General features: G+C 44.1%; 1 protein-coding gene across 5 annotated transcripts in view; it reads right to left on the bottom strand.

Moving 5' to 3' along the window:
- Positions 1–27,373, bottom strand: part of rock2 (Rho associated coiled-coil containing protein kinase 2) — a 167,372-nt gene that overhangs the window by 81,141 nt on the left and 58,858 nt on the right. For all 5 annotated transcript variants that reach the window (XM_033021591.1, XM_033021588.1, XM_033021587.1 and 2 more), the window contains exons 2-6: positions 12,520–12,601; positions 11,598–11,698; positions 10,159–10,296; positions 8,615–8,875; positions 2,534–2,678 (exon numbers count right to left, since the gene is read on the bottom strand). In XM_033021591.1, coding sequence (XP_032877482.1) covers positions 2,534–2,678; positions 8,615–8,875; positions 10,159–10,296; positions 11,598–11,698; positions 12,520–12,601 — 727 coding nt within the window. The remainder of the gene's footprint in view (positions 1–2,533; positions 2,679–8,614; positions 8,876–10,158; positions 10,297–11,597; positions 11,699–12,519; positions 12,602–27,373) is intronic.

The following is a 27,373-nucleotide window of genomic DNA, read 5'->3' as shown; positions in this document are numbered from 1 at the left end:
AGTTCTGACAAAAGGTCAACAACATAATACATTAGTTGTTTCCCTGTTTACAGATGGGCCCCGAGCTGCCGACTATTTCCAGCATTTTTTTTGCTTTTATTAACTAGAATTCTGATGGGGTAATTTGACAGGAAGCTGGAAAGCTATGGAATTGGATATATAGAGTGATACAGTGTGGAAACAGGCCCTTCGGTCCAACTTGCCCACACCGGCCAACATGTCCCAGCTACATTAGTCTCACTTGCCAGCATTTGGTCCATATCCTTCCAAACCTGTCCTATTCATGTACCTGTCTAACTGCTTCTTAAATGTTGGGGTCGTCCCTGCCTCAATTACCTCCTTTGTCAGCTTGTTCCATACATCCATCATCCTTTGTGTGAAACGTTACCCCTCAGATTCCTATTAAATCTTTTCCCCTTCACCTGTCCTCTGGTCCTCGATTCACCTACTCTGGGCAAGAGACTCTGTGCATCTACCAGATCTATTCCTCTCATGATCTTATACAACTCTATAAGATCGCCCCTAATCCTCCTGCACTCCGAGAAATAGTGTCCCAGCCTACTTAACCTCTGCCTATACATCAGATCCTCTAGTCCTGGCAACATCCTCATAAGTCTTCTCTGTACCCTTTCCAACTTGACAACATATTTTCTATAACACGGTGCCCAGAACTGAATACAATACTCTAAATGTGGCCTCACCAACATCTTATACAACTGCAACATGACCTCCCAACTTCTATACTCAATACTCTGGCTGATGAAGATCAATGTACCAAACACTTTGACCAGATGGATTAGAATTAATTCAACATCTCAAAACTGGTTACTATGATCAAAAACAATAGCACTGTATCATACCACCCATCGTTAATTTCAACCTACCATATCTCTCATTCTTGAATGAGTAGGTTAATCTCTGATAAGCCTTTTACGGCACTGGGCCTGTACTCGCTGGAGTTTAGAAGAATGAGGGGAACATTAAAATGCGCAGAATAGTGAAAGGCTTGGATAGAGTGGATGTGGAAAGGATGTTTCCAGTCGTAGAAGAGTCTAGGACTAGAGGTCATAGCGTCAGAATTAAAGGACTTATTTTAGGAAGGAGAAGAGGCGATATTTCTTTAGCAGAGGGTAATGAATCTGTGGAACTCTTTGCCACAGAAGGCAAAGTCTTCCGTGGAGACCAAGACAGTGGATATTTTGAAGGTAGAGATAGATAGATTCTTGATCAGTACAGGTGTCACAGGTTATGGGGCGAAGGTAGGAGAATGGGGTTAGGAGGGAGAAATAGATCAGCCATGATTGAATGGCAGAGTAGACTTGATGGGCCGAATGGCCTATTCCTACCACTTATGACCTCATGACCGGATACCATGATGTTAGGGGCTTGATTTTGGTTCAATGATATGTGCAGTCCCCACAAACAAGGTGCCAGAGTGGTAAATCTGCAGTATAAAGGGGCTGTCCGACTTGGGCGACCTAATCCACGAGTTCTGGCGAGTTTGCCCTCGACTCGTACTCGCAGCATGGTCGACACGAGGTTGTAGGTCTTTATAACTCTCCTTCATGCTCGAGAGTAGTCCCCGTGTACTCGAGGCCTCAGGTAGGTCGCGGCATATTTTTCAACATGTTTAAAAATGCCCGCAAGTAAAAAAGGTCGCCATGGAAAAAAATCGATACTTTTTTTACTTGTAGGTTTAGTCATAGTAGGTCGAAGGAAGTCGTGGTAGGTCGGCATGTTAGTCGTAGGTAATCGAGAGTAGTCGAAGGTAGTCGTAGATAGTCTCCATCATGGTCGGAGGCAGGTCGAAGGCGATCGAAGGAGGTCGTCTTCACTCTCCATTATACGGTGTCCAATTTCCCGAAGTTAGTCGTAGCTAGTCGAAGCTAGTCTTCAACATAGTCGAAGGAGGTCTTCTGCATAGTCGAAGGATGTCTTCAACATGACATTACACTATAGTCATGGTGAACGATAAAAGCCGCAGGGAACAGACAAAAATACACCAATTCACAAATCAGATCCAAAGCTCAGTTATGAATGGTGGATAATTCACAATTTGTATTGGTTCAACCAAATGGATTGCATATTATTCAAATGATACCCGTTTACCATCTTCTCAAGGGCATTTAGAGATGGAGAATAAGCATTACCCTTGTCAAAGATACCTACATATTGTGAATGGACAATTAACAAAATGATATGCAATGTATCATTTTTGTAACAGCTACCTTGTCAATTAGCTTATGAGAATATAAGAAACAAGAGCAGTCTGGGCAATATGGTCGAGCTTGCTTTGCATTCAATAAGAACAAAGCTAAATCTTAACGTCAGCACCCTTTTCCTGCCTGTTCTCCCATAAACCATCAACCCTATAAGTCCAAAATATGTCTATCAGCAGAAAAGGCAGATTTAACTATTGCGAAATAATATAAACCAACCATGAAAAATTAAAACCCACAAAAAAACAATTTTAATCATCACCACCTATTTACTTTATAGATTAAACATTTTTTTAGCATGTTTCTAAACTTACCAACCAACATTTCATATAAGAAAACTCCTACAGACCACCAATCACACTCTCGTCCATAATATCCATCTCCACCCTGCGATTTTAGTACTTCAGGAGAAATGTAATCAGGAGTTCCAACTGCTGTATCACATCGAACCATTCCAGTCTGTGAAATAAGATGGGATCATGGACAAGAACATTGTTTATGAAATAAAACAAAACTGCAAATAAAGGAGTTGTAATCTAGTTTATGTTTTAAACTGAATTGGAAAATAGTACATGACCCAAACAGTTAGCATTTTTCAAATTATCTGCAGTTTGATGTGCTCAGATCTGCCCTGTTCTTACTGCCAAGTGTTGTCTGAAATGTGGAAGCTAATAAACAGCAATTTTGAGGTAACAGGGACAACTGTACACTAAATTCAGACAAGTATTGCCAATTGATCAGTCAATCAAATATGAAAAAACAAATCACCTGATTTATCTACATTTATTGGTCTTTATTGTTTATGAAGCAAGAATGACCGCAATAACCATATAACAATTACAGCACGGAAAACAGGCCATCTCGGCCCTTCAAGTCCGTGCCGAACACTTATTTTCCCCTAGTCCCATCTACCTGCATTCAGACCATAACCATCCATTCCTTTCCCATCCATATACCTATCCAATTTATTTTTAAATGATAAAATCGAACCTGCCTCCACGGATGACTTGAAATGAGAAATGATCTGTATGCCATTGCTAGAAATTCAAAAAATTCAAAAAAGATTGCAGATAGGGTGGGCAATTCTGGTTACGCTATTCCCGGAAGGATGTGGTGGCTGTGGAGAGGGTACAGCTGAAGTTTATAAAAGTTAGATTGTATTCTCTGGAGAATCAGAAGCTGAGTGGGGACCTTATGGAAGTATATAAAATGATGTGGCTAGGTTGGAAAAAACATTCCACCTCTCCATCAATTCCAATATTGGTGGCCGGGGGGGGTTTCTGGAGCGCTAGTATGGGTGTTGTGGGCTGAAGGGACTGGTTTTCAGAGGGCTAGTATGAACATTATGGTCAGAATGGATTCTTGGGCTGGCGGCTCAGTCACTCAAGCTGTTGTGCTGGCAGCTCACTCACTCACGGCTGGTGGGCTGGCAGTTGACTCACGGCTAATCCTTGAAATTCCATTTCAAGCAGGGTGCAAGGCCACCAAATTTGTCCAGTTTCATACCATTTCAAGCAGGGTGCAAGGCCACTAAAGACAGCGAGTCGTGACCTCTCCCTCCTCCATCTTGCAGAGACTGAGTCACACCCACACTTCTGGGTTTTATAGTCCCTCCCTCCCTCCCACCAGCATGGCCTTCATGGCGTGATTGACAGGAGAGAGAATCTCAACATTTTTTAAACACGTATAACTCTTTTATTTTTCATCGATGGGAAAACTCCTCGGCACCTGATGAGCGGAGGGGGACTCCGAATAAGATGGCCAAAAATCACAGCCGTACATGGTAGCATTTTTTTTCTAAAATCCATATAAAGCGCAAACAGGAAGTGCTCAAGATTAGACTTTTAATTATATAGAAGGCAAGGCAACTTTAATTAGGCAAGGCAACTTTAATTAGGCTGGGGAACTTTATTTAGGCAACACAGCTTTAGCATTTCCAAACCAAAGGCAACACAGCTTTAGCATTTCCAAACCAAAGGCAACACTTCTTTAGCATTTCCAAACTATATTTTCAAACCACATTAAGGGCACCGACAGGTCAGTAAAACCACTCACAGTTTAGTAGACATGTGTTCAGTGTTATTCACAGCTCAGACTGAGAGATGTGACCCTCTCGCTCCCCCATCTTGCAGAGACTGACTGAGACACTCAACACTTCCGGGTTTTATAGTCCCTCCGGAAGGGGCGTGGCCTTCAGGAGAGAGAGAATCTCAACATTTTTTAAACACTAATAACTCTTTTATTTTTCATCGATGGGAAAATCCTCTTGTCCTGCGCAGCGTAGGGGGACTCTGAGTGAGATGGTCAGAAATCACAGCTGTAAGTGGCAGCGTTTTTTCTAAAATCAATATACAGAACAACAGGAAGTGGTCAAGATCAGACTTTTAGTAATATAGATAGATGCAAGGATGGGTAAATATGGATCATGTGCAGGGAGTAGGAACTAGTTTTATGTTGGCATCATTCGGCACTGGCATCGTGGGCCAAAGGTCCTGTTGTACTTCTCTCAGTTCTATGAATTTGCTTCCATGTGCAAAGATTGAAATGAAAGCATGCTTCATTGAAATCCAAATTTAAACCCAGTTAGCAATACTAGATTTCTCGATTTGCACAAAACAGTTTCCAAGCAGAATTAAACATCTGACACAACTATTGCTTTAATATTGAAATTCTATAATACGGCACGCCAAAAAAATTTAGCCAAAATTATAAAAGCAAAACAAAAGCCAAATGTTTCTTCACAATGACTGTTGCAAAATGGAAATTTTGGTTACAAAGGGCACTTTTAAAGGGCACGACAGATAGATAAAATGAAACATAAATGCCAACATACAGTACCCTCCTTAATGTTTGGGACAAAGACCCATCATTTATTTATTTGCCTCTGTACTCCACAATTTGAGATTTGTAATAGAAAAAAATCACATGTGGTTAAAGTGCACATTGTCAGATTTTATTAAATGGTATTTTTAAACATTTTGGTTTCACCATGTCGAGATTACAGTAGTGTTTATACATAGTCCCCCATTTCAGTCCACCACAATGTTTGGGGCACAGCAATGTCATGTAAATGAAAGTAGGCATGTTTAGTATTTTGTTGCATATCCTATGCATGCAATGACTGCTTGAAGTCTGCGATTCATGGACATCACCAGTTGCTGGGTGTCTTCTCCAGGCATGTATTGCAGCCATCTTTAGCTTTTGCTTGTTTTGGGGGGTTGTCCCCTTCAGTTTTCTCTTCAGCAAAAAAAAGGCATGCTCAATTGGGTTCAGATCAGGTGATTGACGGCCACTCAAGAATTGAAAATAGATTTGAAAAACTCCTTTGTTGCTTTAGCAGTATGTTTGGGATCATTGTTTTGCTGTTGAATGAACCGGCCAATGAGTTTTGAGACATTTGTTTGAACTTGAGCAGATAAGATACAGTGGCTTGCAAAAGTTTTCATACCCCTTGAACTTTTCCACATTTTGTCACGTTACAACCACAAACGTAAATGTATTTTATTGGGATTTTATGTGATAGACCAACACAAAGTGGTGCATAATTGTGAAGTGGAAAGAAAATGATACATGGTTTTCAAATTTTTTTACAAATAAAAAACTGAAAAGTGTGGCGTGCAAAAGTATTCAGCCCCCCTGAGTCAATACTTTGTAGAACCACCTTTCGCTGCAATTACAGTTGCAAGTCTTTTGGGGTATGTCTCTACCAGCTTTGCGCATCTAGAGACTGAAATTTTTGCCCATTCATCTTTGCAAAATAGCTCAAGCTCAGTCAGATTGGATGGAGAGCGTCTGTGAACAGCAATTTTCAAGTCTTGCCAGAGATTCTCAATTGGATTTAGGTCTGAACTTTGACTGGGCCATTCTAACACATGAATATGCTTTGATCTAAACCGTTCCATTGTAGCTCTGGCTGTATGTTTAGGGTCGTTGTCCTGCTGGAAGGTGAACCTCCGCCCCAGTCTCAAGTCTTTTGCAGACTCTAACAGGTTTTCTTCCAAGATTGCCCTGTATTTGGCTCCATCCATCTTCCCATCAACTCTGACCAGCTTCCCTGTCCCTGCTGAAGAAAAGCATCCCCACGGCATGATGCTGCCACCACCATGTTTCACAGTGGGGATGGTGTGTTCAGGGTGATGTGCAGTGTTAGTTTTCCGCCACACATAGGGTTTTGCATTTAGGCCAAAAACTTCAATGTTGGTCTCATCTGTCCAGAGCACCTTCCTCCACATGTTTGCTGTGTCCCCCACATGGCTTGTGGCAAACTGAAAACGGGACTTCTTATGTCTTTTTTTCAACAATGGCTTTCTTCTTGCCACTCTTCCATAAAGGCCCGATTTGTGGAGTGCACGGCTAATAGTTGTCCTGTGGACAGATTCTCCCACCTGAGCTGTGGATCTCTGCAGCTCCTCCAGAGTTACCATGGGCCTCTTGGCTGCTTCTCTGATCAATGCTCTCCTTGCCCGGCCTGTCAGTTTAGGTGGACAGCCATGTCTTGGTAGGTTTGCAGTTGTGCCATACTCTTTCCATTTTCGGATGATGGATTGAACAGTGCTCCGTGAGATGTTCAAAGCTTGGGATATTTTTTTATAACCTAACCCTCCACAACTTTATCCCTGACCTGTCTGGTGTGTTCCTTGGGCTTCATGATGCTGTTTGTTCACTAATGTTCTCTAACAAACCTCTGAGGCCTTCACAGAACAGCTGTATTTATACTGAGATTAGAATACACACAAGTTGACTCTATATACTAATTAGGTGACTTCTGAAGGCAATTGGTTGCACTGGATTTTATTTAGGGTTATCAGAGTAAAGGGGGCTGAATACTTTTGCACGCCACACTTTTCAGTTTTTTATTTGTAAAAAAATTTGAAAACCATGTATCATTTTCCTTCCACTTCACAATTATGCGCCACTTTGTGTTGGTCTATCACATAAAATCCCAATAAAATACATTTACGTTTGTGGTTGTAACGTGACAAAATGTGGAAAAGTTCAAGGGGTATGAATACTTTTGCAAGCCACTGTATGTCTATACACTTCAGAATTCATTAAGCTACTGCCATCAGGGGTTGTATCATCAATGAAGATAAGTGAGCCAGTATCTTCAACAGCCATACATGCCCAGGCCATAACACCCCCACCACTGTGTTTCACAGATGAGGTGGTATGCTTTGGATTTTGGGCAGTTCCTTCTCTCCGCCATACTGTGCTCTTGCCATCACTCTGATACAAGTTAATCTTAGTCTCATCTGTCCACAAGACCTTTTTCCAGAACTGTGGTTGCTCTTTTAAATATTTCTTGGGAAACTGTAACCCGACCATTCTATTTTTGTGGCTAACCAGTGGTTTGCATCTTGCAGTGTAGCTTCCGTATTTCTGTTCATGAAGTCTTTTGTGGACAGTGGTCATTTGCAAATCCACACCTGACTCTTGAAGAGTGTTTCTGATCTGTCGGACAGATGTTTGGGGATTTTTCTTTATTATAGAGAGAATTCTTCTATCATCAGCTGTGGAGGTCTTCCTTGGCCTACCAGTCCCTTTGCGATTAGTAAGCTCACCAATGCTCTCTTTCTTCTTAATGATTTTCCAAACAGTTGAGTTTGGTAAGCCAAAGGTTTGGCTGATGTCTCTAACAGTTTTATTCTTGTTTCCCAGTCTCATAATGGCTTCTTTGACTTTCATTGGCACAACTTTGGTCCTCATGTTGATAAACAGCAATAACATATTCCAAAAGTGATGGAAAGACTGGAGGAAAGACTAGGTGCTGAGAGCTCTCTTGTACCTGCATTAAGGAGGCATTTGAACACACCTGAGCAATTACAAACACCTGTGAAGCTATGTGTCCCAAACATTATGGTGAATATGGGAATGGGGGGACTATGTATAAACACAGCTGTAATTTCTACATGGTGAAACCAAAATGTAAAAAAATATCCTTCTAAAAATCTGACAAGGTGCACTTTAACCACATTTGATTTTCCTATTACAAATCTCAAATTGTGGAGTACAGAGGCAAATAAATAAATGATGGTTGTTTGGCTCAAACATTATGTAGGACACTGTACATAACAAAAACCTAAAGTCGTGGAACTACCATTTCAAGAAAAAATGCAAATTCACACATAGATTGTCCAGTTACATTCTTGAGTCAAAGAAAGAAACTATTTTAATCATTACAAAGAAAAAAACATGAATGCTGCTTTTCTATAACCATTAAAATATGGGCAGTTTATGCAACCAAATTATTTGCATATCATAAAGCAACCAAATTAAGATTTCAATAGAACAAATCAAAATCTTCAATGCACAATGGCAACAATCTTGAGAGCACATTCAGAAGTTGCCAAAATCTTAACAAGCAGACAAAAGATATCAATTGTGTTTTAACTTACCAAATCCATTTTCATGCAAGTTCCAAAATCTGCCAACTTTAAATGTCCAAATTTGTCTAAAAGCATATTATCAGGCTTAACGTCTCTGTGAATAAAACCCATTGAGTGAATGCCGTCCAAGGCAAGCACTACTTCAGCAGTGTAAAACTTGGCCCATCTTTCTGGCACATCATAGTTGCTCATGAGATTTACAAGGTCACCACCAGGCATATATTCCATCACCATGTAGAGGTACCTGTCATCTTGAAAGGCATAAAATAGCTGCAAACAACAAGCAACAACAATTAGAATTCTTATTTTTTTCATAATAGTAAATGTGTGCATTGTTGAATAAAAATGCCACTAAACAAACAAAGTTATTTTTTAGCACATGGTCTGAGATATGTTATCTGAAAAACATAGATTAATTATTACCCATCAGTAAACTGGTTACTATTTTGTGCTTGTGCCCATCATCCCCAAAAACCTTATTTGCAAACCATATAATTAACTTTATAGTGCCAGTGGTACTTTGTAGGGAATGGCTTATTATTAGAACATGATCTTATTCAATTCAAAAGGTGCATCAAGCTGTTATCAACCAGGGATGCTGCAAGATGAACTGCTGGACTTCACTGCAGAGCACAAATTTGGCTCAATTGCTAAACCTACCCATGATTGAACTGTCAATTGAAACCTAATAGAGTGTAGTGTTGGAAAATTAGTTAGAATCTACAAGCCATGACAGAGGGGAAAATACTTTCTCTGGCTGAACATTCAATGAAGACGGGAACTAGAGGTTAAATAATTTTGTGTATTGAAAAAGGAACTAGATGTCATTATTTGAGTTTGAGTGCTTTCCTCCAGGGAACGATTGAGGCATGAAGAAAGGATCTTCAGTATATTACGTGCTACAACTCCCCCTCCCATGGAAATCTAGAAATAAATTAAAATCATACATAGAAACAGGATTGGTCCAACATATGACTTTTAAACATTGTAATTGTATCAGCTCATTCTTGTATGTTAAAAAAGGAATTGCAGATGCTGGAAAATCAAAGGTAGACAAAAATGCTGGAGAAACTCAGTGGGTGAGGCAGCATTGCCTATTTCCTTCACTCCATAGATGCTGCCTCACCCGCTGAGTTTCTCCAGAATTTTTGTCTGCCAGCTCATTCTAGTAGCTCATTCCAGGAAAGCATCTCACCATGTGGAAAAAGGCAGATCTCCTTTCAATTTCTCACCTCACCTTAAACGTCTGCCCTCTGGTTCTGCAGTATCGTGACTCCATTGTACGCCTGCATTTACATAGTGCAATTTAAATTTACAAATTGGTATATTATGATGCTAACTGAGCCCAGTTTTATCCAAATAACAAGGAGAAAAATGTTGTGGGTTGATGCACTATTTTGCCGTTTGTTGCATATAGCATCAGCAATATCCAACAATGATGAACTATGTTTCATATTAACATTTAACCTCTTGGTCTATGGTTAACTGAAACTTCACTCTAAAAATACTGAAAATCAAATTAGCAATTTATTCTTTAAAAAAACCATCCTCACCTGGACAACCCAGGCACTGTTTGCAAAGGCCATGATATCTCGTTCCTCCCAGAAAAATGCTGAATCAGATCTCTTGATCATTTCAAATTTACTTAAAAGCTTCATTGCATATACTTTTTGAGACGCTTTATGTCGAACCTATAAAGAAACAAATTCAAAGTATTCTGAATTCAAATTTCAACATCTCAGCCCCTTATAGCATCGTTGTGACTTTGAGCATTTTAACTTTCAGCAATCGCGTTCAGGCTGCATTCACGTGGTTTCATTTAAATTCATCTAGTTATAAAGAGGATTTGTCCATGACAACTTATTATTCCTGCACCATTGATTACCTCAATAATTTATCCTCATCTCCAACATTTTCCCATCCATCTGTCATCTTGTGCCATGTCATTTGCAATAGTGTCAATTTACATATGAACACAGATGTCAACCAGCTCAATTCTACCACTTTCTCTTGAATTCTCAACATTCTTTTCTGACTTGCCTGAAATTCAATTGTAGATTCCAACAAAACAAATCCTCAACTAATTATCAAAGCCATCCCCTTTAATCCCTGCTTTAGACACCCGTCTCTGCCACATTCACTGTCCTTTGAGCACCAACATTATCCTGGCATGTGTCTGAAGTCACATTAGAATCCAAATTTGCCTTCTAATTTGCCTCAGAAATGAAGTTTGCAGAGCTTATCCATTTCATTAGCTAGATCAGCTTTTACTATTAAAGTCTTTGATCCAACACTATTTCTAATACACTCGCAGTCAACCTTTTTCTACCCCAGTTCCAACTTCCACTCTGTCCTGCTGTACTCTGACCTATATTGGCTTCAAGATACGCAATGCTTCAATTTTAAAACCATCATCCTTGTCACTTTCTTCCCATTACTGCTAAACTCATTAATCATTTAAATTTAAGTTGTTAGCACTGGTCTCAAAGTGATCATGACTATGTTATCAGCTAGCAGTTTTTATAAGCATTTAAGTTATAATGGACCAGAGATGCATGATCAGTGTGCCTGCCAAAAGTATAGATATCCTCAATGTTTGAAAATATGAATTCTTTAACGAGTCATAATGGAATATGCTGAAAAGAAATTTGCTGTATTTTCCATACGAGGATGTGGAAATGACATAAAATTATACCACAGGCATTAAAGATAAAAATTGAAGGGAGTCCAACCACAACTTATTAAATACCACAGCCAATCAAGTAACAAGAAATATCATGGGATCAGAGGGGCTTCTAAATTATTTTATGAAAATAAATGCCAACTGAAATGCAATGAAAACATGTTTTCCTCAGTTTTGAAAGGATTATAAATCTAGTATATTCTGATAAATCAACAGGACTGCATAAAACACTGTAGAAATTAGAATTGTTGCCTCAATATGATACTAAAAAACGTTTGCTCTTGTCCTAAACAATTGCAGACTTCTTACCAGCTGAACTTCACCAAATGCACCACGTCCTATTACTTTTACGACCTCGTAGTCTTCCGCTTTCATTTGCATTTCTCGAACCTTACCCATAACTTTATCATCTGGTTGGTTGGTTGGTTGGTTGGCAGGGAGGAAGGGTTCGGGCAAGAAAACACAGTTAATATTTGCTTTTCATTTGGAGATAATCTTGCTAAATACAGAATATTAACAATTATCGATTTAAGAATGTGTTAAATCATTTAGTGCAGCATGATGACATAAACTTTTAATAGTTCAAATGAAGTTAAACAGAGTGTCTCAAGAACAAATTCATGAAGAATATTCTACACGTTTGAGAATAAACTGGGAAGCAATATTTTGGGATTACTTCCAAATTTTCAAAAGTCATTTATCTACATCACTATTTTCAATATTAAATTGAGGCTTTTAACTCATCTCTTTCCTCTTTTTTTTTTAAATTGTTTACCATGTATCCTGCAATATTGTTTTAACTTAGTATCAAGAGGACAGTATTTTATTTGGTATATCTGATTGCATTAAACACAAGAACATACATATGTATAATTAAAGAATAATCCTCTGTTACCAGAATCCCATTTTTATTGAATTCATGTTTCTCACAGAGAAGTCCCCTGCTTCCCGGTGTTGCAAAATCACCTCCCTTTCAATCATTTTCAGTGTTCACTTTATACTTAAAGATAGAATGCATCTATTGAACAGTTAATAACTTATTTTCATTAAAACTGCGGCTTGTTCTTTGGTATTTTTAAAAAACAAAATATATATATATATTTTTTTTTTCCCAAAGACAACCACAAATTAAGCTTCGTATAAAAATAATGATAGTCACTGGATTTCTTGCATTAACAAAACGATACACTTAATCTCCAAGATCCAGGCCAAAGAAAGAAAATCAACGTACACCTATTTAAGAAGTTTTCAATGTTTTTGTTCTTCCTGAGGGCAGGGAAGTCCAAATCTTGAACCAGAGCATTGAGTCCATCCTGAAAACAAAATTAGATTTGTGATCAATATAATAGGGGTAAACGGGACACATCCAAAACTATACAACCACTTTCTATCCATCCATCCATCTATCTATATCCATCAATATCTATCCATATCCATCTATATCTATCCATATCCATCTCCATCTATCCATCTCCATCTCCATCTATCCATATCTATCCATATCTATCTATTATTAAAAGTCTCGACTTGTTTGTCTGTCTGTGATCTCAGGAGCTATGCCAAAACGGTACACAATAGCGCAAACATTTTTTGCAGAATCTTACTCCGCTTTTTCCCATGGTCGTTTGTATCAGGTTTCTTCACATTTTATGTTGTATTTCACATTATTGATATTTAAAGTTTAAAAAAAAGCCAACTTTGAGAATAATAACTGACTGTGAGAATGAGACCTTTCTAGCAGCTTCCAGTGATGATGTCACACTCCTCCAATCATAACGGGATCTAATTTACACAAGCTGCCGTGAACAATCCGACAACCGAAAATGACATCAGAATGTGATCTTTGCTGCCAATACACAAGCTATGATAGTTGACTGAGTGGGGGATGGGAGACGAAATCTATAATTTAAGAGTGTGAGTGTGTGTGTGTGTGTGTGTGTGTGTGTGTGTGTGTGTGTGTGTGTGTGTGTGTGTGTGTGTGTGTGTGTGTGTGTGTGTGTGTGTGTGTGTGTGTGTGTGTGTGTGTGTGTGTGTGTGTGTGTGTGTGTGTGTGTGTGTGTGTGTGTGTGTGTGTGTGTGTGTGTCATTCAGCCTTTGAAATGTATTTCCTTGAAAAACAGATGCAAAAAGGCGTAGTTTTTTACATATTTCGGCAGGGATTTAACATATGATTTCAGAAATCCACTGCTCTCTAAATTCGGTCGATTATTTCCCAAGATTTTGAATAAAGTTGTTCACAAAACTAACTTTTTCCGAAAAATAATCGCCGCTTGCCAGCTGCTGACGTCACAATGCCCACATACCCACCAATCGAGGCCCACCTGCCTCCTGGCCCCGCCCCTGTGGATTAATGCAGCTGCTGTCAACGCGCATGCGCAGTTTTCCACGAGGTACCTTCGCACACCAATCCCCCCGTTCTTCAAAAGGCCCAGAAAGATCGAGAAAGTTCTGCAGAACAAAGATTCTACAGTTCCACTGTAGGATCTTTGTTCTGCAAATCTCAGGACCAGCTGGCGCAGCTCGTGAAGCCTCGCCCCTCCCATCCCCCTGCCCGCCTGCCCGTTCATTCCAGCTGTGGGTTTCCGGAGAGTCAGAAGCCGCTTCTGTCTCTCTCCTCATTTGGCAACCCACTCACTCGCCTGGCTCCCCTCCACCCCCCCCCCCCCCCCCACCCTCCTCTTCTCACCTTCTCCCCTCTCCTTACCTCCTCCCCTCTCCCTCTCCCAAAGATCCTATACCGCCATAGGATCTTTGCTCTCTACCCGTCACAGGGGACGACCTCCTCTCTGGGGAGGCCCGATCGAATGACTCCCCCCGGCCCGGCTCTGTCATGCTGGCGGAAGCCACGATCGGCTGGTCCCCCCGCTGCTTTTCACCGTCCTCAGATCGCTATGTGCCTCACTGTCGCCCTGCCCCTCTCTCTCTCTCCCTCTCTCTGCCCCCCCCTTCTCTTCTCTATCTCTCTCTCCTCTCTTCCTCCCCTCTCTCTCTCTCCCCCACCCTCCCTCTCCTAAACCCCCTCCACACCCCTCTTCCCCCTCTCCCCCCTTCCCTTCCCCCCCCTCTCAGCCCCCCTTGCCCCCCCCTCTCTCCTCCCATCTCTCGTTCCCCTCCTCTCCCACCGTCCCCCCCTCACCCACCCTCCCTCTGAATACTGAAAGTTGATAAAAAATGATAGCCAGACATATAATAGTCTGTGTAGAAAGGAACTGCAGATGCTGGTTTAAACTGAAGATAGACGCAAAAAGCTGGAGTAGCTCAGCAGGTCAGACAGCATTCCGGAGAAAAGGAATACAGCCTGATCGTTTGCCCAGTTTCGAGAGGGAGAGAGGGGGAGATGGGGAGGGGGAGAGAGGGAGGGGGAGAGAGGGAGGGGGAGGGGAGAGGGATTATGGAGGAAGGGAGTGACTGAGGGTAGGGGAAAAGAGAGGGAGGGAGATTTGAGGGAGGGAGTGGGGGTGTGGAGGAGGAGAGGGGAAATGAGAGGGAGGGTCAAGAGGAGGGGGAGGGAGTGCTTGGGGATGAGGGGGAATGGAGAGGTGGGAGATTGCAACCTTCACTTGGTCTGCCCTGTTTCGACGAATGCAATCAACCTGGTGTGCACAATCAAATAAGATCAAATAGTAAAAGTTGTCCTACAACTTTAGGCGGGAATGGAGAGGTGGGAGATTGCAACCTTCACTTGGTCTGCCCTGTTTCGACGAATGCAATCAACTTGGTGTGCACAATCAAATAAGATCAAATAGAAAAAGTTGACCTACAACTTTAGGCTGTGCACGCCATAGGCAAGAAGAAGGGGGAATGGAGGATAGGGGTAGGAAGAGGGATGGCGAGACGCAGTTGGGGAGGGTTGTCGTGGCTCGCGTCACAACGGGGATCTCTGGTGTCACAACGGGAACCCGTCAGACACGCCTGCGCAGTTGGGGGCTATGGGTGAGTGGTGGAATATTGCGTTCGGGGACCAGCCCTCCCGTGTGACAGGGACCCCCACTTGGTCTAGTATATATCTATATCTATCTATTATATAAAACTCTCGCCCCATCCGTCCGACTGCCTTTCTGCCTTTCGATTCGTTCCCGCCGTGCGATGTCACAATGCCCGATGCTCGCAGATGTCCAATCGCGATGCCCGAGGCTCGCAGACGTCCAATCGGAATGGATCCATTTACATGTACGGCTTCCGGCCGCATTTCCTCCTTTGATTCCCTGCAACTCCGAAACCAGACGCAGAATCGCCGACGTCTTTTCCATTTCGGTAGAGATTTCACTTTTCTTTCTAAGTACAGGTGCACAACCTTTTATCCGAAAGCCTTGGGACCAGACACTTTTCGTAATTCAGAATTTGTCGGTCTTCGGAATGGAAATTTTTTAGCGTAGATTTTAATGGCTGGCTCAGTGGTAGAGTGCTCGGCTCATATCCGCAATGTCGCGAGTTTGCGCCTTGATCCTGGCAGTTACTCGATCGCGAGTTTGAGTCTTCAATGTCGTTTTTTCTTGCAGAATAAATGTTTGTATGAAATACAGTGTAGGAGAAGTGTACTGACTGTGTGGGCAGAACTTTGGAAGTGATTGCCCACCAGTCTAAAAATCCGCTGTGTCTCCCTGTCCCTGGGATAGCAGGGGGCGATCAAACAGCACAATACCCCCCTCCCCCTCCAACTCCAGAGGAATCCGCTCCCCGATGGGCCGCTACCAAAGATCATAGAGGAGCTCCTCTATGATCTTTGGCCGCTACAGCGACAAGTGGCAGTTCGCCCACAGCCCGAGCTGCGCCCCCTCATCCGCCACCCCAAGAACAAGACGTACCTTGCACACCATCAGCTTCTGCCCCTACGTGTTCCTCTGGAGTTGGAGCGGGGCTGGGCTGGAGTTGCTGCTGGCTGTGGGTCTCTGGGATCTCCGTGCTTGCAGTGGGCCTGGGGGTCGGTGGGCGGCGGTGGGAGCTGTGGACCTACGGACCTACCTCCGTGGAGCTAGCCAGCTTCGGAGCGTGGAGAGCTGCGGGGGCGAGCTGCTGCGACCCGACTCCGGTGGATGGTGACACTGGGAGCTCGCGGGTCTCCGGTGGGAGACTGCTTTGCGGGGCACCGGCAGTGGCGACTTCTCCCGCCCGAATTACGGGGTTGAGAGCAAACATCATAGAGGTTGAGAGTGACCTGGAGGGGGGCCTTACAACGCCCGGCGCGGCTGTAAATTGCCGCGGACTTGCTAGCGCCCGCCGGGGGCTCCAACATCAAGACCGGGGCAGGGCCCTACATCTCCCAGCGTGGCTTTGAGTGGCCGCTCCCCGATGGGCCCCTACGACGCCCCGAGCTGCGCCCCGTCATCCGCAACCCAGGTTCCTCTGTAGTTGGCTGTGGGTCTCTGGGATCTCCGTGCTTGCGGTGGGCCTGGTGGTCGGTGTCCAATTGGTCCTGACACGGTCCTGCTGCAATCGCCGACGTGAAGACAGTGCAAAGCCCCCGCGCCGGTGCAATGGGCGGGGAGCTGGAGAGGGGAGGGAAGGGGTCACACACATGGCCGGGAAGCAGAGGGGTGTAGGTGGGGTGATACTGAAGCGAGCGACAATCTGCTGCTGCCTGCCCGCTGAGTTAAAAAGTTCCCACGCAAGACTCACGAAACACTGTATATCGTGAGTCTACCGTGGGAACTTTTTAATTCAGCAGGCAGGCAGCAACATATTGTCAATTATTAACCCTCCCGCGCAATATACCCTCATCTTCTCTTTTATGAATGGGGATTTAGTTCCCCTTTCTTCGAGGACCCACCGAAGGTTCCGCTGTCACCTCTGCGGGCTGCCCTCGGTGAACGTTTTCAAGGACCTTTCTTCAAGGACCGAAAAAATGGCCGCTATTCGGAGGTTTTCGTTATTTGGATCTTCGGATAAAAGGTTGTGCACTGTATCCGCACCTCATTACATTCCGTCGTGTTTAAGTACACGTTTATAATCAAATCCTTCCCCCCCCCCCAATATTTCAAAAATAAACTGGCTTCGCACCCATAGAAGCAGCGCCAGCCCCAGCCCCTGCTGAACGTTCCATCGTGTGATGTCACAATGCCCGATGCTCACAGATGTCCAATCGGAATGGATTCATTTACATATGCCTTTGCAGGAGCCCCAGCCAATGGTGAACGTTCCATTGTGTGATGTCACAATGCCCAATGTTCACATATGTCCAATCGGAATGGATTCATTTACATATGCCTTTGCAGGAGCCCCAGCCCATGGTGAACGTTCCATCGTGTGATGTCACAATGCCCAATGCTCAAATACATTGTTGCCATAGAGGGAGTACAGAGAAGGTTCACCAGTGATTCCTGGAATGTCAGGATTTTCAAATGATGAAAGACTGGATAGACTCGCCTTGTACGCGCTAGATTTTAGAAGATTGAGGGGGTATCTTATAGAAACGTATAAAATTCTTAAGGGGTTGGACAGGCTAGATGCAGGAAGATTGCTCCCGATGTTGGGGAAGTCCAGGACAAGGGGTCACAGTTTAAGGATAAGGGGGAAATCCTTTAGGACAGAGATGAGAAAAACATTTTTCACACAGAGAGTGGTGAATCTCTGGAATTCTCTGCCACAAAAGGTAGTTGAGGCCAGTTCATTGGCTATATTTAAGAGGGAGTTAGATGTGGCCCTTGTGGCTAAAGGGATCAGGGGGTATGGAGAGAAGGCAGGTACAGGATACTGAGTTGGATGATCAGCCATGATCATATTGAATGGTGGTGCAGGCTAGAAGGGCCGAATGGCCAATTCCTGCACTTAATTTCTATGTTTCTATGTTTCCCTCTCCCTCTCCCACCCATCCCTCTCTCCCCCACCCCCCTTCCCTCTCTACCACCACCACCTTACCCCTTCCCCTCTTTCACCACTCCCCCTACCCCTCCCTCCCCACTCTTCCACTTCTATCCCCTTACCCGACGCCTCTCCCTCCCCCACCCCTCTCTCTTCCGCTCCCTTCCCCTCTCTCCCCCACCCCTTCCCCTCTGTCCCTCTTCCACCACTCCCCCGTCCCTCTACTACCACTCCCGCTACCCCTCCCTCCGCACTCTTCCACTTCTCTCCCACTCTCCTCCCCCTCTCCTCACCCCTCTCCCATCCCTCTCTCCCCCACCCCTCTTCCCTCTCTCCCCCCACCCCCTTCCCCCTATCCCTCTTCCATCACTCCCGCTACCCCTCTCCTCCTCCCTCCCCACTCTTCCACTTCTCTCCCCCTTCCCCTCCACTCTCCCTCCCCACTCTTTCTCCTCTCCCCCCCCACCCCTCTCCCCATCCCTCCCTCATCCCCTCCCTCCCCATCCCCCCTCCCCCACATCTCTCTCCCCATCTCTCACCCCCTACCCTGCTCTCCTTTCCCTCCCAAATCTATCCCGTTTCCTCCTCCTCCTCTCCCCTCCCTCCCCTCTTCTCAACACCCCCCCCCCCGCAAACGGCGTTGGGGAAACAGACCCAACGGGTCTGCACTTGGTCTAGTATACTTTTAAAACTGTGTGTGTGTGTGTGTGTGTGTGTGTGTGTGTGTGTGTGTGTGTGTGTGTGTGTGTGCGTGCGTGTGTATGTCAGATTAGATTTTTGGCCTTTGATTCCTTGGTCCGCCAAAACCACACACAAAAAATCCGAGATTTTTTCCATTTCGCTAGCGATTTCACTTTTACATTCGCATATCCACTCATTACATTTAGACATTTTTCTGAACACATTTTTTACAAAATCCCCCCCCCCCCCCACTCACTCATTTTTCCACCTCCTGCTGGCCAGCCACCATAACGGCTGCTGCCACCCGGCTCTCCTCCAAAAACGCCGAAATTTTTCACATTTCGCAAGCGATTTTCGCTGCTGCCGCCCGGCTCTCATCCACCCCCCCCCGTGCATTTGGCCCATATCATTCGAAACCTTTCCTATCTATGTACCTTTCCAAATGTTTTCCATATATTGTGATAGTACCTGCATCAACTACCTCCTCTGGGAGCATGTTCTATATACCTACCACCTTATGTGTGAAAAAGCTGTTCCTCATATTACTATTAAATCTTTCCCCTCTAAATTAAATGAGTGGGTGACTGATGCCAAATGAAAAATAATTAAGAGTTTTTAAGTTCAGGGGGAAAATAGCAGCAAAAACAATTGCATTTTGTTTTTTATTTTATTTATGACTCTTTTCAAACACGTAAACAAATGCACCCTTACAGAGCTTTCAATGTTCTGCTGTTTTTGGTCAAAATTATGTCTTTCATTTCCCAATTAGCTTCGCAACATTGTGCCCATTGTGCCCATGTTGCGTACTACAGATAAAAACTCATTCGTATGTAGGTTATGTTTTGAAATGTATTGAAATTGAAAGCAAACTTCATAGAAAATGCTTAAGTATTTTTCAAAAAACTTGATTCTCTGATTACAAACTTTATTTGGGATTATAAAACACATAGAATTTAGAAACGGCATCTATGTAAACCCAAAGAAACTGGTGGATTTGCTCTCACCAACTTCTTATACTATTACTGAGCAACGAATATTAAAAATGTAATCTACTGGCTGGACAATACAGGCCAACAGGTAGATTGGTCAATAATGGAGAGGATTGTTCGCCGATTAATATAGGCGCGATTCTCCTCTCTCCAATAAATTTGAAGAACACATTATATGATAAAAATACGATTATTCACAGTACTCTACGAATCTGGAGACAAGTGAAATCAACCTTTAAACTAAGAAATGTATCTCTTCTTTCACCAATTGCCAATAACCCTTTGTTCAAACCATCTATTATAGATAAAACGTTTACATATTGGGAAATGTTAGGAATCAAAAAACTCGGAGATCTTTATGAGATGGGAACTCTTCTCTCATTTCAAGAATTACAGTCGAAATATCAACTGAAAGGTAATCAATATTTCGGATACCTTCAAATTCGAGACTAAAAGAAAGAGATTAGTTAAAACAAATGTAGGTCCCTTGCAGTCAGAAACAGGTGAGTTGATCATGGGGAACAAGGATATGGCGGACCAATTGAATAACTACTTTGGTTCCGTCTTCACTAAGGAAGACATAAATAATCTGCCGGAAATAGCAGGGGACCGCGGGTCAAAGGAGTTGGAGGAATTGAGTGAAATCCAGGTTAGCCGGGAAGTGGTGTTGGGTAAATTGAATGGATTAAAGGCCGATAAATCCCCAGGGCCAGATAGGCTGCATCCCAGAGTACTTAAGGAAGTAGCTCCAGAAATAGTGGATGCATTAGTAATAATCTTTCAAAACTCTTTAGATTCTGGAGTAGTTCCTGAGGATTGGCGGGTAGCAAACGTAACCCCACTTTTTAAGAAGGGAGGGAGAGAGAAAACGGGGAATTACAGACCAGTTAGTCTAACATCGGTAGTGGGGAAACTACTAGAGTCAGTTATTAAAGATGGGATAGCAGCACATTTGGAAAGTGGTGAAATCATTGGACAAAGTCAGCATGGATTTACAAAAGGTAAATCATGTCTGACGAATCTTATAGAATTTTTCGAGGATGTAACTAGTAGCGTGGATAGGGGAGAACCAGTGGATGTGGTGTATCTGGACTTCCAGAAGGCTTTCGACAAGGTCCCACATAAGAGATTAGTTTACAAACTTAAAGCACACGGCATTGGGGGTTCAGTATTGATGTGGATAGAGAACTGGCTGGCAAACAGGAAGCAAAGAGTAGGAGTAAACGGGTCCTTTTCACAATGGCAGGCAGTGACTAGTGGGGTACCGCAAGGCTCAGTGCTGGGACCCCAGCTATTTACAATATATATTAATGATCTGGATGAGGGAATTGAAGGCAATATCTCCAAGTTTGCAGATGACACTAAGCTGGGGGGCAGTGTTAGCTGTGAGGAGGATGCTAGGAGACTGCAAGGTGACTTGGATAGGCTGGGTGAGTGGGCAAATGTTTGGCAGATGCAGTATAATGTGGATAAATGTGAGGTTATCCATTTTGGTGGCAAAAACAGGAAAGCAGACTATTATCTAAATGGTGGCCGACTAGGAAAAGGGGAGATGCAGCGAGACCTGGGTGTCATGGTACACCAGTCATTGAAAGTGGGCATGCAGGTGCAGCAGGCAGTGAAGAAAGCGAATGGTATGTTAGCTTTCATAGCAAAAGGATTTGAGTATAGGAGCAGGGAGGTTCTACTGCAGTTGTACAGGGTCTTGGTGAGACCACACCTGGAGTATTGCGTACAGTTTTGGTCTCCAAATCTGAGGAAGGACATTATTGCCATAGAGGGAGTGCAGAGAAGGTTCACCAGACTGATTCCTGGGATGTCAGGACTGTCTTATGAAGAAAGACTGGATAGACTTGGTTTATACTCTCTAGAATTTAGGAGATTGAGAGGGGATCTTATAGAAACTTACAAAATTCTTAAGGGGTTGGACAGGCTAGATGCAGGAAGATTGCTCCCGATGTTGGGGAGTCCAGGACAAGGGGTCACAGCTTAAGGATAAGGGGGAAATCCTTTAAAACCGAGATGAGAAGAACTTTTTTCACACAGAGAGTGGTGAATCTCTGGAACTCCCTGCCACAGAGGGTAGTCGAGGCCAGTTCATTGGCTATATTTAAGAGGGAGTTAGATGTGGCCCTTGTGGCTAAGGGGATCAGAGGGTGTGGAGAGAAGGCAGGTACGGGATACTGAGTTGGACGATCAGCCATGATCATATTGAATGGCGGTGCAGGCTCGAAGGGCCGAATGGCCTACTCCTGCACCTAATTTCTATGTTTCTATGTTTCTATGAGACTATCTGAAAACATATACCCAAGACTACCAAACTTTGCTGCCAGATATACTAGACGAATGTATGAATAGAAATTCGGAGTCAAACAAGTTAATATCATATCTGTATAACACCCTTTTAAATAGAGAATCCCATCGTCAGAAGTAATTAGAAGAGCCTGGGAAGAGGAACTTGGCCTAAAAATTCTAAAAGACAGATGGGAAGAAAACCTTTTAGTTCGATTTAGTTCGAAACACAATTGTTCGATTAACATTAGACATTCGTTAATTCAATTTAAAATACTGTATAGACTCTACTATTCAAAGTCTAAACTGAATAAGATCTTTCCAAATGTATCTCCTACTTTTGATAAATGTCTCCTTCAGGAAGCAACTATAACACATTCCTTCGCCTCTTGCATAAAATTACATAATTTTTTTAGAGGAATTTTTGAAATTCTCTCAAAAATACTAAAAACAAAATTGGACCCCGACACGAAATTGATTATTCTAGATACGTCAGAAGCCTGCTCTGAGCTAACATTATTTCAAAGATGCTTCCTTAATTATGGCCTGATAACGGCAAAAAAACGAATACTCAGATTTTGGAAACATACATCTGTCCCTACTCTTAAAATGTGGATTACAAACATGTCTGAGACGCTACATCTTGAAAATATTAGACTTGTCTTAGCAGAAAAACCAGAGCATTTTTCGAAGACATGGACACCATTCATTGATTTATTACAAGGATAGTATGGTACAACACAATTTTGGAGTTAAATCTAATTACGGGTTGGGTGATGAGTGGGGTGGGATACGAGGCAAGTATATCATCACTTCTTTGTTTCTTTCTTTTTTGCTTTTTATTTCTCTATTCCTTCCTTATTTCTTTTACTTACTCACTCTTTGGCTACACCATTTTGGTAGTCTAGGGGTTCTATCCTTGCACATTCCACTTTTTCCCTCTTCTTTTCTCTTAACTATAGCTAAAAGTTAAAATTGAAGCTGTACAATAACTGTATTATGTCATATGCCGCTGGTTATATTTTTGTACACTTGCTTCTAATAGATTAAAGAAAATAAAAAAAGCGCTTTATTATACGAAAACACTGCAGATGCTGGTTTAATGCGAAGGTAGACACAAAATGCTGGAGTAACTCAGCGGGACAGGCAGCATCTCTGGAGAGAAGGAATGGGTGACATTTCTGGTCGAGAACCTGCTTCAGTCTTCAGTCTGAAGAAGAGTCTCGACCCGAAACGTCACCCATTCCTTCTCTCCAGAGATGCTGCCTGTCCCATTGAGTTACTCCAGCATTTTATGTCTACCTTAGAAAATGCTTTAATTGTTTTAGGGAATTTTAGCATGACAAATATTCATTTTCCATCCCAAGATGTCTCCCAGTCTGATTGCAATTTTGCTGCCGCTTTTCCTTGAATAAAATGCACAAAAATAAATTATTTCATATTGAAATTCGTATACCATAACCAAGTATGGGTCACCTTACAAACACAAATATTGTTTTTTTGGAATCCATTGGGGATTATAGTATTTTACAACTGGGCAACCTAATCAGCAACATTGCAAATTCTAACATTGCTGCTCAGAGTGGCAAGTAAAAGGGTCAATACTGAAAGTTGGAGAAAAAAAAGATAGCCAAACATATAATAGTCTGTGTAGGAAGGAACTGCAGATGCTGGTTTAAACTGAAGATAGACGCAAAAAGCTGGAGTAACTCAGCGGGTCAGACAGCATCTCCGGAGAAAAGGAATACAGCCTGATCGTTTGCCCAGTTTCAAGTGTCATTGTAATTAGTTTAATATGTTGTACATAACCACAATGTTAAACAAACAAAATATTTCCCTTGAAGGCTCAATCAGACCATGGAATGCTTTGAGTGGTAGTGAGTCAGTTTACCCCAAGTTAAATATCTGGATTGTCCAATGTTAATTGATCTGTGCCAGGCAGGTAATAAATAAGTGAACGTTATCCACAGATGGGGAGAAACAGGGTGAAAACAAGTCAAAGTGTCAGAGGAACTCAAGGGGTCAGACCAAATCTGTGAAGGGAATGGACAGGCAATGTTTCAGGTTAGAGACCCTACTTCCAACTCAACTTTCCAGCATTTGGCAAGTATGGTTTTTATGATGCATCTATAAAAATTGTTAGGAGTCATTGGAGACATGCCAAATTTCCTCATTCTTCTGAGCAACAGGACAAATTGTTGGTGATATTCACATGCACCATTGATTTAGACTAACATGTACTCCACTCTGCTTTCAGAAATTGATGGAAGAAAACAAAAAGTGCTGGAGTAAATCAGCAGGTCCGGCAACATCTCTGGAGAACATGATTAGGTGATGTTTCGGGTGTGACACTTCTTCAGAATGATTGTGATGGAAGGTGGAGAGCGGGGGAAGAAAGGAGGGCAAGTGACAGGTGAATACACATGACATATGTTTTGGATACGCAGGCAGTCATAATCAGAATCGTACAGCACGGAAACTAGCCAGGCTCTGGAGACTATTGTAGAGCAGTGCGATCTATGAGTGCAGGTACATAGTTCCTTGAAAGTAGTATCAAAGGTAGATAAGGTGGTCAAAGGGGCTTTCAGCACACCAGCCATCATCAGACAGAGTATTGAGTATGGTACACAAAATTGCTGGAGGAACTCAGCGGGTGCAGCAGCATCTATGGAGCGAAGGAAATAGGCGACGTTTCGGGCCGAAACCCTTCTTCAGACTGATGGGGGGTGGGGAAAGAAAGAAGGAAAAAGGGAGGAGGAGGAGGAGCCTGAGGGCGGGCGGATGGGAGGGTGGGAGGAGACAGCTAGAGGGTGAAGGAAGGGGAGGGGACAGCACAGGCTAGCCAAATTGGGGGAATTCAATGTTGATGCCATAAGGGCGCAAGGACCCCAGACGGAATATGAGGTGCTGTTCCTCCAATTTCCGCTGTTGCTCACTCTGGCAATGGAGGAGACCCAGGACAGAGAGGTCGGATTGGGAATGGGAGGGGGAGTTGAAGTGCTGAGCCACCGGGAGGTCAGGTAGGTTATTGCGGACTGAGCGGAGGTGTTCGGCGAAACGGTCGCCCAACCTACGCTTGGTCTCACCGATGTAAATTAGCTGACATCTAGAGCAGCGGATGCAGTAGATGAGGTTGGAGGAGATACAGGTGAACCTTTGTCGCACCTGGAACGACTGCTTGGGACCTTGAATGGAGTCGAGGGGGGAGGTGAAGGGACAGGTGTTGCATTTCTTGCGGTTGCAACCGAAAGTGCCCGGGGAGGGGGTGGTGCGGGAGGGAAGGGAAGAATTGACGAGGGAGTTGCGGAGGGAGCGGTCTTTGCGGAAGGCAGACATGGGGGGAGATGGGAAGATGTGGCGAGTGGTGGGGTCACGTTGGAGGTGGCGGAAATGGCGGAGGATTATGTGTTGTATTTGCCGGCTGGTGGGGTGAAAGGTGAGGACCAGAGGGACTCTGCCCTTGTTGCGTGTGCGGGGATGGGGAGAGAGAGCAGTGTTACGGGGTATGGATGAGACCCTGGTGTGAGCCTCATCTATGGTGGCGGAGGGGAATCCCCGTTCCCTGAAGAACGAGGACATTTCCGATGCTCTGGTGTGAAATGTCTCATCCTGGGAACAGATGCGGCGTAGGCGGAGGAATTGGGAGTAGGGGATGGAGTCTTTACAGGGGGCAGGGTGGGAAGACGTGTAGTCCAGATAGCCATGTGAGTCAGTGGGTTTGTAATGTATGTCGGTCAGGAGTCTGTCCCCTGCGATGGAGATGGTGAGGTCAAGGAATGGTAGGGAAGTGTCGGAAATCGTCCAGGTGTATTGGAGTGCCGGATGGAAGTTGGTGGTGAAGTGGATGAAGTCAGTCAGTTGTGTGTGGGTGCAGGAGGTGGCACCAAAGCAGTCGTCAATGTAGCGGAGGTAGAGGTCGGGGATGGGGCCCTGGTACGCATCGAACAAGGATTGTTCAACGTACCCGACAAAGAGGCAGGCGTAGCTGGGGCCCATGCGTGTGCCCATAGCTACGCCTTGTGTTTGGAGGAAATGGGAGGAGTCAAATGTAAAGTTATTGAGGGTGAGGACCAACTCCGCTAAGCGGAGGAGAGTGTCAGTGGCTGGGTAAAGGTTGCTCCTCTGGTCGAGGAAGAACCGGAGGGCTCTGAGGCCATCCTGGTGGGGGATGGAGGTGTAGAGTGACCGGACATCCATGGTGAAGATGAGGGGGTGAGGGCCCAGAGAGTGGAATGCGTGGAGGCGGCGGAGAGTGTCTGAGGTGTCTAGAACATAGGTGGGGAGGGATTTGACCAAGGGGGATAGGATGGAGTCAAGGTATGTGGAGATGAGTTCGGTGGGGCACGAACACGCAGAGACAATGGGTCTGCCGGGAGAGCCGGGTTTGTGGATTTTGGGGAGAAGGTAAAAACGGGCCGTGCGGGGCTGGGGAACGATGAGTTTGGAGGCTTGGTCAGGTAGGGCGTGGGAATTGATGAAGTCGGTGATGGTGCTAGAAATGGTGGCCTGGTGCTCGTCAGTGGGGTCATGGTCCAAGGGTAAGTAGGAGGAGGTGTCCGAGAGTTGGCGCGTGGCCTCAGCTTTGTAGAGATCGACGCGCCAGACTACCACGGCACCTCCGTTGTCGGCTGGTTTGATGACCCAGTCTGGGTTTTTGCGGAGAGATTCGATGGCAGTGCATTCAGAGGGGGAAAGATTGGAGTGAGACAGGGGAGTGGAGAAGTTGAGGCGGTTGACGTCGCGGCGGCAGTTCTGAATGAAGAGTTCCAGAGCCGGGACTTTCTGAGGGGGGTTCCACGAGGAGGGGGTGCGTTGGAGACGGGAAAAGGGGTCATCATTAGGGGGCGAGGACTCCTTCCCATGGAAGTGCGCTGTGTTGAGTATGTCAGTTGGGAGGTCATGTTAGAGTTGTACAAGACATTGGTGAGGTCACATATAGAGTATTGTGTTCAGTTCTGGTCACTGGGTTTTCGGAAAATTGTTGTCAAGCTGGAAAGAGTGCATAGAAAATTTACGAGGATGTTGCCAGGATTCGATTGCCTGAGCTATAAGGAGAAGTGCAGGAGGATGAGGAGGGTTCTCAGAGGTATGTAAGATAATGAGAGGAATAGATAGGGTAAATATACAAGAGTCTTTTACCCAGAATTGGGGAATTAAGAATCGGCAGACGTTGGTATATTGGGGGGGGGGGGGGGGGGGGGGGGGTGAATAAGATTTAATGGGAACTAGATGAACAACTTTTTTTCTGCACAAAGGCCGGTGGGTATGTGAAACGAGCTGCCAGAGGAGGTATCTGAGGAAGGTACTTATCAAAACGGTGAGACT

This window comes from Amblyraja radiata, chromosome 5 (assembly GCF_010909765.2).
Source record: "Amblyraja radiata isolate CabotCenter1 chromosome 5, sAmbRad1.1.pri, whole genome shotgun sequence".
NCBI classification, from domain to species: Eukaryota; Metazoa; Chordata; class Chondrichthyes; order Rajiformes; family Rajidae; genus Amblyraja; species Amblyraja radiata.
The sequence above is the reverse complement of the archived record's forward strand: the minus strand, read 5'-3'. Positions and strand labels throughout refer to the sequence as shown.